Genomic DNA, 12,620 nt, shown 5'->3' with positions numbered 1-12,620 from the left:
TGTTCCTGGTTCCTGCTCTCTGGATCTAGGAGAGGTTCACCCACTGGAAGCTGAAGCCCAGTCTTGGATCCAGAGTGGGTGGAGGACGGTGAGACCCCAACCAAGCTGCGGCGATTCGTGGGGTCTGTGGTGGTTATGGTGTCCGGTGGAGTGCTTGGAGCCCTCGGGAAGTGCTAGAAGCATCCTTCAGCAGAAGGTGCCCAGTAGGGGTGCCAGGCGTTCCGTTACAATATGTACACTTGAAAGAAGACTCTAGTAACCCTGTTGGACTACCTCTAGCCTGGATACAAGATGAGATATTGTAGGAGATGAGGACATACAGTTTATGTATGGTATCCTATATTTACCCACAGATGTCACAGCTGGACCTGTGGACCCGCCGCACATGAATTTGGTGACCAGGCAGGCCATGAAAGTGTTGTAATCTGGAGGACACATTCCTGGGAAACCCTAGTTGTGTGGGCTAGAATTATCCTGTTGTTAAATGCCATTTGGAAGCCCTGCCATGTGATCTTCAGCCTAAGGAGTGAAACTATGGAATGGAAGCGCTCATCTCCAGCTGTCGCCCCCAGAGCAATGGATCGGGATTCAGCCAGTAACACGGTTCTCCGATCCGACTGTAATTTTAACAACTGGATCTGGAGAACCTGAGGGAACTGGCTAAATCCCATGACTGGATTTGTGCATTGATTGTTAATAAAATATGCTCTGCTTATTATCTATTAGAAAATGACCAGTAGAAGGCTCTCTAATCACTGAATCACTGGACATAGAAAAGTATATTGTATACTTGGAATGACTAGGACATCAATCATAATTCTATATAACCAGGATAAATATGTTTATCAAATTATAATCAAATGAAAAACACAATAAATAACTAGGTCAGAACTAGTGTTGATGGAGCACCAAAGTGCTTGGGTATGGGGATATGTGGTGTTTCGGGGTGTTTTCTGTGGTTGGAAAAAAATGTGTGCTTGCTGCCTGTCAGTGAGTAAATTATCCCATTGTGTTTGTTAATTGCACTGGTTTCTTTCTTAGGACCAGTTCACACCAGAGTATTTTGGCAGTGATTTTGGAGCATTTCCACCTCAAAATGTGTTCCAAAAAATGCTTCAAAACAGCCTCTCATTCAATTTAATGGGATCCAGCACTTGTTTTTTTTTCCGCGTGGAAAAAAGAAGCAGCATGCCCAATCTTGTGGAGGAATCCACGTTTAAAACCCATTGATTAAAAAAACGTGCTGAAAAGAAAACACACAATTTCTGTGCTGAATTTGGTATACGGGTTTTCAGAATGCATCCTTTGAAACTACCCTTACTTTACAGATGTGGCAGAAAGTCAATCAAGCCCTTACATCTAAAGGCAATCACATACAAGGTGTCAGTATTGTTCTAGACTCACATAGGTAACGAGACCCAGGATATTTCCACATTAACTTCTGTCCTTCGAATCTTTTGATGAGTTCTTCCTCGTGCATTTTGATAATTGTATAAGCTAAATATTTCCCGTCATCCTCCCAGCGTCTGATCATATCACACAGCTGTTTCATCTTCTTCCGGGATGTTTTTTTTCTCTTCAGATTTTTGTACTGTTTCCTAGTCAGTTGGTCTCGGAGATCACGTAGAACTGGATCTACAACCGTTATCTTTCTTATAAGAAGTGATTGGTGATTTTCTATAAAGTTGACTTTGTCTGTAGAGACAGAGAAAAAATTAAGGACAAAGACAAATGATCAATATATGTCTGGAGATGTTTTCTGTGTTTTATATAATATTTCATTATAGGAGTTTACAGTTTCTTTCAGTTTGTGATTTCTCAGATAGGACACAAATCATCCTTAGAGATGTCCCGAACTATTCGCCGGGCGAATAGTTCCCAGCGAACCTAGCTTGTTCGCGTTCGCAGCGGCGGGCGAACATATGCGATGTTCGGACCGCCCCCTATACATCATCATTGAGCAAACTTTGACCCTGTACCTCACAGTCAGCAGACACATTTCAGCCAATCAGCAAAATACCCTCCCTCTCAGACCCTCCCACCTCCGAGGACAGCATCCATCTTAGATTCATTGTGAAGCTACAGTGTCGCAAATTTGACTAAGTTGTAATCGCAATGCGATTAATACAGGTTATATTAATCGCATTGCGAATTCAACTTAGAGCTGCTGGGTTCCTAATGGTTGTATTGCTAGAATATAACGAAGATTGAGAATATAGTGCTATATCCGTTATATTCATCAATTCTAGCAATACAACCATTAGGAACTCAGATCAAAGTTGTAATCGCAATGCGATTAATACAGGTTATGTTAATCGCATTGCAAATTCAACTTAGAGCTGGTTAGTTACTAGAGGTTACTAATGGTTACATTGGCGTTGCTATGGCTGGTGTCACCCGGTGCGGTAGAAAATTGTGTCCCCCCCCCCGAAGCCATAATAAAGAGATAAAGAGAAAAAAAAAGAAGTCACTAAGTCAGCTCCAATCTGATATCTGAATAGACAAAGAGTCTAGGTCTATGTGCAGATATCTGATTGGAGATGACTTCTTATTTTCTCTTTTGCACATAAATGTTTAAACTATATTCCTTAGTAAAAATGACCAGTCCACACCATGTGGGTCTATATTTATGAGGGCCCCCTTGAGCAAAGATTAGTAAATGTGGCCGGGTGGCCCCAGCAGACAGTTCAACCCAACCCCTTATGTCTCCTGGTCTCTATAATAATCCACAGTTATTTGTGAATGGGGTTAGGTTATTAACTTATTATTATTGGGGTATTATTAAAATAATTTGGTCTATAAAGTCAGAGCCGTTCTACCTACCTCCTCCTCCCGGCACCAGAGACTCCTGCAGGGCAGTTGCCGCGGCACCCCACCTGCAGGAGTCACACACCCATCCCCCTTTACCACGTGACGGCGCGACCAATACAACCATTATGAACTCATATCTAAGTTGTAATCGCAATGCAATTAATGCAGGTTATAGTAATCGCATTGCGAATTCAACTTACCACACTCTGCGTCAACTATGTAATTTTCCATCGGAGTTTTGCCATGGATCCCCCTCCGGCATGCCACAGTCCAGGTGTTAGTCCCCTTGAAACAACTTTTCCATCACTAATGTGGCCAGAAGAGTCCCTGTGGGCTTTAAAATTGGCCTGCCTATTGAAGTCTATGGCGGTTCGCCCGGTTCATCCATTTGCGAACATTTGTGGAAATTCGCATTCGCCGTTCGCGAACAGAAAATTTTATGTTTGCGACATCTCTAATCATCCTAAGGCCTCATGGACACAACCATGACAATATTAGGATCCACAAACCATGGATCAGCAGATCACAGATACCTTCAGGGGCAGATTGGCCACAGATAGAGATGAGCAAATTTCTAAAAAATTCGTTTAGGCAGGTTCGCCAAATTTTCCAAAAGAATTCAGTTTGATCCGAATTTATTTGTTGCAAACGCATTAAAAAAACACTATTTCCTGGCTGCAGAGAGCCTTTATAGTGGTGCAGAACACTGTGCCTTGCAGTAACACACATACGGAGTCTGCTGTGGTAGTGAAATAATACTGTGAGTCAGTATGACATGCACATGACAGGCGTCGCTCTTAGAATCACTGCACACTTCATTTATTAGGGTAGTCACCGGGCCAAAACTGACCAAATAACTGAAGTGTAATCTCAGTGTTACAGGTCAATGTTAGCGTCAATGAGAAGCGCACTCCTTTTACACCGTCGTCAGCTGATTCCACATCGATGTCTACAGAACCTGTTCTATTAAACGTTTATACAAGTAGATCCCCCCGACAGAGTGGAGAAGGTGTCAGCAGTAAGTTTGTGTTGACGTCACTGATTATTTTGCCCTTCCTCTGATCCATCAGAACAATAACCCACAAAAAACGGATCCTGTCTGTTAACCCCTTTAAGGACTCAGCCCTATTTCACCTTAAAGGGTTTCTACCACTTAGGCGTCACATATTTGGCTGTCAGACACTAGCGATCCGCTAGTGTCTGCTCTGGCCAACCATCCTAATATAATTGCTTTTGGGACGGTGGTTTGGCTAAAAAAACTACTTTTATTAATATGCTAATGAGCCTCTAGGTGCTATGGGGGCGTCATTAGCACCTAGAGGCTCCGTCTACCTTCAGAAACTGCCGCCCCCAGCGCGTCCCTCCAGCCCGCCCATCTCCTCCTGAATGCGATCCTCGTATGTATTCTGCGCATGCGCAGTAAATGTCTGACAGCTTCCCTGCTCAGACATCTCCACTGCGCCTGTTCCTCGGAGCACTATGGCGTCATCGCGCAGGCGCAGTGGAGATGTCTGAGCAAGGAAGCGGTCAGACATTCACTGCGCATGCGCAGAATACATACGAGGATCGCATTCAGGAGGAGATGGGCGGGCTGGAGGGACGCGCTGGGGGCGGCAGTTTCTGAAGGTAGACGGAGCCTCTAGGTGCTAATGACGCCCCCATAGCACCTAGAGGCTCATTAGCATATTAATAAAAGTAGTTTTTTTAGCCAAACCACCGTCCCAAAAGCAATTATATTAGGATGGTTGGCCAGAGCAGACACTAGCGGATCGCTAGTGTCTGACAGCCAAATATGTGACACCTAAGTGGTAGAAACCCTTTAAGGATTTGGCCATTTTTTGCAAATCTGACCAGTGTCACTTTAAGTGCTGATAACTTTAAAACGCTTTGACTTATCCAGGCCATTCTGACAATGTTTTTTTTATCACATATTGTACTTGATGACACTGGTAAAATGAAGTTAAAAAAAATCATTTTTATTTATAAAAATTTCTCTACTTCTATAATACATAGTAATACCTCCAAAAATTGTTATTATTTTACATTCCCCATATGTCTACTTCATGTTTGGATCATTTTAGGAATAATATTTTATTTTTTGGGGATGTTACAAGGCTTAGAAGTTTAGAAGCAATTCAGGTCTCAAGTCACTTTGCGAGGTTTACATAATAGAAACCACCCAAAAATGAACCCATTCTATAAACTACACCCCTCAAGGTATTCAAAACTGATTTTATAAACGCTGTTAACCCATTAGGTGTTCCACAAGAATTAATGGAAAATAGAGATACAATTTCAAAATTTCACTTTTTGGGCAGATTTTCCATTTTGATAATTTTTTTCCATTTACAAAGCAAGGGTTAACAGCCAAACCAAACTCAATATTTATGGCCCTGATTCTGTAGTTTACAGAAACACCCCATATGTGGTTGTAAACTACTGTACGGGCACACGGCAGGGCGCAGAAGGAAAGAAATGCCATACGTTTTTTGGAAGGCAGATTTTGCTGGACTGTTTTTTTGACACCATGTCCCATTTGAAGCCCCCCTGATGCACCCCTAGAGTAGAAACTGCAAAAAGGTGACCCCATTTTAAAAACTACAGGATAGGGTGGCAGTATTGTTGGTACTAGTTTAGGGTGCATATGATTTTTGGTTGCTCTATATTACACTTTTTGTGAGGCAAGGTAACAAGAAATAGCTGTTTTGGCACCGCTTTTATTTTTTGTTATTTACAACATTGATCTGCCAGGTTAGATCATGTGATATTTTTATAGACCAGGTTGTCACGGATGCGGCGATACCTGGATTATGAATGGAGACGAGAATGATGCCGCAAGGATACAGGGCTGGCCGGACGATACAGAGGGGAGGGGTCAGGAGCAAGTAAGGCGGGGGGCACTGGGCAGTTGAAGCACACTACCTGCCCCTGGGCACTTGCAATAGGTAATTTGCCTGGGGCCAACTCTATAATAATCCACAGTAATTTATGAATGGGGTTAGGTTATTAACTAAAATTATTATTGGGGTATTATTAAAATAATTTGGTCTATAAAGTCAGAGCCTCTCTACCTACCTCCTCCTCCCGGCACCAGAGACTCCTGCAGGGCAGCTGCAGCGGCGCCCCACCACTCACTGCAGTGAGTCACACCCCCGTCCCCCTTTACCACGTGACGGCGCGACGAATACAACCATTATGAACTCAGATCTAAGTTGAAATCGCAATGCGATTAATACAGGTTATATTAATCGCATTGCAAATTCAACTTAGAGCTGGGGTCCTAATGGTTGTTGTATTGGTAGAATATAACGAAGATTGAGAATATACTGCTATATTCATTATATTCGTCAATTCTAGCAATACAACCATTATGAACTCATATCTAAATTGTTTTTGTAATGTGATTAATGCAGGTTATATTAATCGTATTGCGAATTCAACTTACCACACTCTGCGTCAACTACGTAATTTTCGATGGGAGTTTTGCCAAGGATCCCACTCCGGCATGCCACAGTCCAAGTGTTAGTCCCCTTGAAACAACTTTTCCATCACTATTGTGGCCTGCCTATTGAAGTCTATGGCGGTTCGTCCGGTTCGCCCATTCGCGAACATTAGTGGAAATTCGCGTTTGCCGTTCGCGAACGGAAAATTTTATGTTTGCGACTAGAGTTCAGCGAACAACTGGATGTTCAGGTTCGAGAAGTTCGGCCGAACTTCCCGGAAATGTTCGGGTTCGGGATCCGAACCCGACCTGAACTTCGTTCCGAACCCAAACCCCATTGAAGTCAATGGGGACCCGAACTTTTCGGCACTAAAAAGGCTGTAAAACAGCCCAGGAAAGGGCTAGAGGGTTGCAAAAGGCAGCAAAATGTAGTTAAATCCCCTGCAAACAAATGTGGATAGGAAAATGAATAAAAATAAAAATAAAATAAATAAAAATTAACCAATATCAATTGGAGAAAGGTCCCATAGCAGAGAATCTGGCTTCATGTCACCCACCACTGGAACACACCACTGTCAGATATTTAGACCCCGGCACCCAGACAGAGGAGAGAGGTCCCATAACAGAGATTCAGGCTTCATGTCAGCAGAGAATCAGTCTTCATGTCAGCAGAGAATCAGTCTTCATGTTATAGCAGAGAATCAGGCTTCACGTCAGCCAAAACTGGAACAGTCCATTGTCATATATTTAGGCCCCGGCACCCAGACAGAGGAGAGAGGTCTTATAACAGAGATTCAGGCTTCATGTCAGCAGAGAATCAGTCTTCATGTCATAGCAGAGAATCAGGCTTCATGTCAGCCAAAACTGGAACAGTCCATTGTCATATATTTAGGCCCCGGCACTCAGACAGAGGAGAGAGGTCCCATAACAGAGATTCAGGCTTCATGTCAGCAGAGAATCAGTCTTCATGTCATAGCAGAGAATCAGGCTTCACGTCAGCCAAAACTGGAACAGTCCATTGTCATATATTTAGGCCCCGGCACCCAGACAGAGGAGAGAGGTCCCATAACAGAGATTCAGGCTTCATGTCATAGCAGAGAATCAGGCTTCACGTCACCCAAAACTGGAACAGTCCATTGTCATATATTTAGGCCCCGGCACCCAGACAGAGGAGAGAGGTCCCATAACAGAGATTCAGGCTTCATGTCAGCAGAGAATCAGTCTTCATGTCATAGCAGAGAATCAGGCTTCACGTCAGCCAAAACTGGAACAGTCCATTGTCATATATTTAGGCCCCGGCACCCAGACAGAGGAGAGAGGTCCCATAACAGAGATTCAGGCTTCATGTCATAGCAGAGAATCAGGCTTCACGTCACCCAAAACTGGAACAGTCCATTGTCATATATTTAGGCCCCGGCACCCAGACAGAGGAGAGAGGTCCCATAACAGAGATTCAGGCTTCATGTCAGCAGAGAATCAGTCTTCATGTCATAGCAGAGAATCAGGCTTCACGTCAGCCAAAACTGGAACAGTCCATTGTCATATATTTAGGCCCCGGCACCCAGACAGAGGAGAGAGGTCCCATAACAGAGATTCAGGCTTCATGTCAGCAGAGAATCAGTCTTCATGTCATAGCAGAGAATCATGCTTCACGTCACCCAAAACTGGAACAGTCCATTGTCATATATTTAGGCCCCGGCACCCAGACAGAGGAGAGAAGTCCCATAACAGAGATTCAGGCTTCATGTCATAGCAGAGAATCATGCTTCACGTCACCCAAAACTGGAACAGTCCATTGTCATATATTTAGGCCCCGGCACCTAGACAGAGGAGAGAGTTCCCATAACAGAGATTCAGGCTTCATGTCAGCAGAGAATCAGTCTTCATGTAGTAGCAGAGAATCAGGCTTTAAGTCAGCCAAAACTGGAACAGTCCATTGTCATATATTTAGGCCCCGGCACGCAGACAGAGGAGAGAGGTCCCATAACAGAGATTTAGGCTTCATGTCATAGCAGAGAATCATGCTTCGCCCATTATTGCACACCACCAGGCCGGGCTTGAGGCTTACCGGCAGCAACCACTCGTCGGTCTGTTGTTCTATACCCCGCCACAACTGCTGTGCGGTGTGGGGCCTGTCCCCCAAACATATGAGTTTCAGAATGGCCTGCTGACGTTTACCCCGGGCTGTGCTGAAGTTGGTGGTGAAGGTGTGTGGCTGACTGGATGAGCAGGTGGAAGAAGAGGAGGAGGAAGCCGAGTAGGAGGAGGAGGCAACAGGAGGCAAAGAATGTTGCCCTGTGATCCTTGGCGGCGGAAGGAAGTGCGCCAAACAGCTCTCCGCCTTGGGCCCAGCCGCCACTACATTTACCCAGTGTGCAGTTAGGGAGATATAGCGTCCCTGGCCGTGCCTACTGGTCCACGTATCTGTGGTTAGGTGGACCTTGCCACAGATGGCGTTGCGCAGTGCACACTTGATTTTATCGGATACTTGGTTGTGCAGGGAAGGCACGGCTCTCTTGGAGAAGCAGTGGCCGCTGGGAACAACATACTGTGGGACAGCAAGTGACATGAGCTGTTTGAAGCTGTCTGTGTCCACCAGCCTGAATGACAGCATTTCATAGGCCAGTAGTTTAGAAATGCTGGCATTCAGCATGCCGTGTGACATGGTTGAGATGCTTGGTGACGGAGGTGGTGGTGTTGGTGGTACATCCCCTGTTTGCTGGGCGGCAGGTGCCAACTTTCCTCCAGAAGCGGAGGTAGAGGCCGAGGCGGCAGCAGCAGAAGAGGTAGCAGGGGGAGCCTGAGTGACTTCCTTGTTTTTAAGGTGTTTACTCCACTGCAGTTCATGCTTTGCATGCAGGTGCCTGGTCATGCAGGTTGTGCTAAGGTTCAGAACGTTAATGCCTCGCTTCAGGCTCTGATGGCACATTGTTTGAAGAAGTGCCATGCCAGGGAACTCCTTGAAGCTGCCTTTGGGGTGCTCGGTCCCAGATGGCGGCGGTCAGTAGCAGGCGGAGTCTCTTGGCGGCGGGTGTTCTGCTTTTGCCCACTGCTACCTCTTTTGCTACGCTGTTGGCTCGGTCTCACCACTGCCTCTTCCTCCGAACTGTGAAAGTCAGTGGCACGACCTTCATTCCATGTGGGGTCTAGGACCTCATCGTCCCCTGCATCGTCTTGATCCCTGACCTCCTGTTCAGTCTGCACACTGCAGAAAGACGCAGCAGTTGGCACCTGTGTTTCGTCATCATCTGAGACGTGCTGAGGTGGTATTCCCATGTCCTCATCATTAGGAAACATAAGTGGTTGTGCGTCAGTGCATTCTATGTCTTCCACCGCTGGGGAAGGGCTAGGGGATGCCCTTGGGAAACCCTGCCAGCAGAGTCTTCAAACAGCATTAGAGACTTCTGCATAACTTGAGGCTCAGACAGTTTCCCTGATATGCATGGGGGTGATGTGACAGACTGATGGGCTTGGTTTTCAGGCGCCAGCTGTGCGCTTTCTGCAGAAGACTGGGTGGGAGATAATGTGAACGTGCTGGATCCACTGTCGGCCACCCAATTGACTAATGCCTGTACCTGCTCAGGCCTTACCATCCTTAGAACGGCATTGGGCCCCACCAAATATCGCTGTAAATTCTGGCGGCTAATGGGACCTGAGGTAGTTGGTACACTAGGACGTGTGGCTGTGGCAGAACGGCCACGTCCTCTCCCAGCACCAGAGGGTCCACTAACACCACCACAACCATGTCCGCGTCCCTTACTAGATGTTTTGCTCATTGTTACTGTTCACCACAATAAGAAAAAAATTATTTGGCCCAATGTATTGAATTCAAATTCAGGCCTTTTTTTTGCAGACACCTAACACTATCTGGCTATCTATTTAGGTACCGTATTACACTAATACAGGCACAGCAGTAACCACAGATTTAGCTGAATATAAATTGTAGGCCTAGTATTTAAGCCCTGGATGACAGGTATACATTTACGGACAGAATTAGACTTGGAAATGCACGGTAGTGTGTGAAGTTATTGAGAATGACCCTATCCGCACCTTCAATCTAATATACCCTTTTATGGATAGATTTAAAGTAGGCCTGATACAGCAGAAACCACTGATTTAGGGAATTGCTAAGTTGGGAATTGTATTTCAACCCAGAACAAAAACGGTGCTTTGGCGGACACTAAATTAATTGACAAGCCTCAGCAATAAACACAGATTTAGCTGAATATAAATTTGAGGCCTATTATTTAGGCGCTGGGTGACAGGTGTACGTTTACGGACAGAATTAGACTTGGAAATGCACGGTAGCGTGTGTGTGAAGTTATTGAGGATGACACTATCCGCACCTTCAAACTAATATACCCTTTTATGGATAGATTTAAAGTAGGCCTGATACAGCAGAAACCACTGATTTAGGGAATTGCTAAGTTGGGAATTGTATTTAAACCCAGAACAAAAATATATCCTTTGCCAGACAGCAGACAGTATTACAATTGGCTGGCCACAGCTGAAACACCAGATTTTGGGTACTGCTATTTTGGCAGATGTATTTCACCCCTCAATAAAATAGCAAGCACAGCCAAGCCCCTGATGTAGGATATAGCAAAAAAATAACCACACTATTGATGGTTAAATGGACTTGGTGGCAGCTTGTGCTGGCGCACCACAAGACACAAAATGGCCACCGATCACCCCAGAAAAAAGTGACTGAAAAACGCTCTCGGCAGCCTAAACACAGTCAGCAATTAAATAGCAGCAGTTCAATGATCCACAGCTGTAGATCGATCACTAAATTAAGTGTTTTTGATGAGTTAATCACTGCCTGTGATATTTCATGTGATATTTTTATAGACCAGGTTGTCACGGATGCGGCGATACCTGGATTATGAATGGAGACGAGAATGATGCCGCAAGAATACAGGGCTGGCCGGACGATACAGAGGGGAGGAGTCATGAGCAAGTAAGGCGGGGGGCACTGGGCAGTTGCAGCACACTACCCGCCCCTGGGCACTTGCGATAGGTAATTTGCCTCTCTTTAAAACTTCATTTTGGGTACTTTGGAGGCTTTGAAAAACTAAACTTGGGTACCATCAGTGTTATGGATCTGTCTTTCACAGAGCTATATAGTCAGTTTAAAACATGTTATGTAGGTGACAGACTCCCTTTAATACTTGGGGGGGGGGTGCACTGCCCACCAATGATTTTAATACAGGGGAGGGGGGGAGGGTGCACTGCCCACCAATGATTTTAATACAGGGAAGGGGGGGAGGGCACACTGCCCACCAATGATTTTAATACAGGGGGGGGCACACTGCCCACCAATGATTTTAATACAGGGGAGGGGGGGATGCACTGCCCACCAATGATTTTAATACCAGGGAGTGCGCTCTGGGGGCTGATGGAGAATCACTGGGAGCTGATGGAGAGGGTACTGGGGGCTGGCAAGAGGCACCGGGGGCTGATGGAGAGGCACTGGGGGGCCGCTGGTGAGAGGCACTGGGAGCTGATGGAGAGGCACTGGGGGGCCGCTGGTGAGAGGCACTGGGAGCTGATGGAGAGGCACTGGGGCTGATTGAGAGACACTGGGGGCTGATTGAGAGGCACTGGGGGCTGATGGAGAGGCACTGGAGGCTGATGGAGAGGCACTGGGGGGCCGCTGGTGAGAAACACTGGGGGCTGATGGAGAATCACTGGGGGCTGATGGAGAGGGTACTGGGGGCTGGCAAGAGGCACCGGGGGCTGATGGAGAGGCACTGGTGGATGATGGAGAGGCACTGGGGGGCCGCTGGTGAGAGGCACTGGGAGCTGATGGAGAGGCACTGGGGGCTGATTGAGAGGCACTGGGGGCTGATGGAGAGGCACTGGAGGCTGATGGAGAGACACTAGGGCTGATGGAGAGGCACTGGGGGCCGCTGGTGAGAGACACCGGGGGCTGATGGAGAGGGACTGGCGGCTGATGGAGAGGTACTGGGGGCTGATGGAGAGGCTACTGTGGGTTGCTATAAGGCTACTGGGGGCTGCTATGAGGCTCTTATCTGAGGTCTGATTGGGTGTCACTTATATTGGGGTCTGAGCTGAGGTGTTATCTGAGGTCGTATTAACATTGGGGATCTTATTGGGGCTGTTAGCTGAGGTCTGATTAACATAGGGGGTCTGATTGGTGGTCTGACCTGAGGTAAAATGAAAAATATGTCTTTTTCCAGAGCAGCTTGGAAAAAAAAGGCCTCACAGTCTCCCACACTCCTTCTGCCCGGCCAAGCGAGCCAGCACCCCTGAGTCTTCAGAACTGTAAGTAAATTATATATAAGGGGAGCTTATAATATGAAAGAGACTAATTATGTCTGAACAGACATATAGCGCAAATTCC

The 12,620-nt window shown here is 46.2% G+C and overlaps 1 protein-coding gene across 1 annotated transcript in view; it reads right to left on the bottom strand.

Annotated features, from left to right (window-relative positions):
• Positions 1-12,620, bottom strand: part of LOC122927086 — a 640,428-nt gene that overhangs the window by 192,057 nt on the left and 435,751 nt on the right. Inside the window, exon 17 of the mRNA XM_044278664.1 lies at positions 1,405-1,695. Coding sequence (XP_044134599.1) covers positions 1,405-1,695 — 291 coding nt within the window. The remainder of the gene's footprint in view (positions 1-1,404; positions 1,696-12,620) is intronic.

This window comes from Bufo gargarizans, chromosome 2 (genome assembly GCF_014858855.1).
Source record: "Bufo gargarizans isolate SCDJY-AF-19 chromosome 2, ASM1485885v1, whole genome shotgun sequence".
Taxonomy (NCBI): Eukaryota; Metazoa; Chordata; class Amphibia; order Anura; family Bufonidae; genus Bufo; species Bufo gargarizans.
The sequence above is the reverse complement of the archived record's forward strand: the minus strand, read 5'-3'. Positions and strand labels throughout refer to the sequence as shown.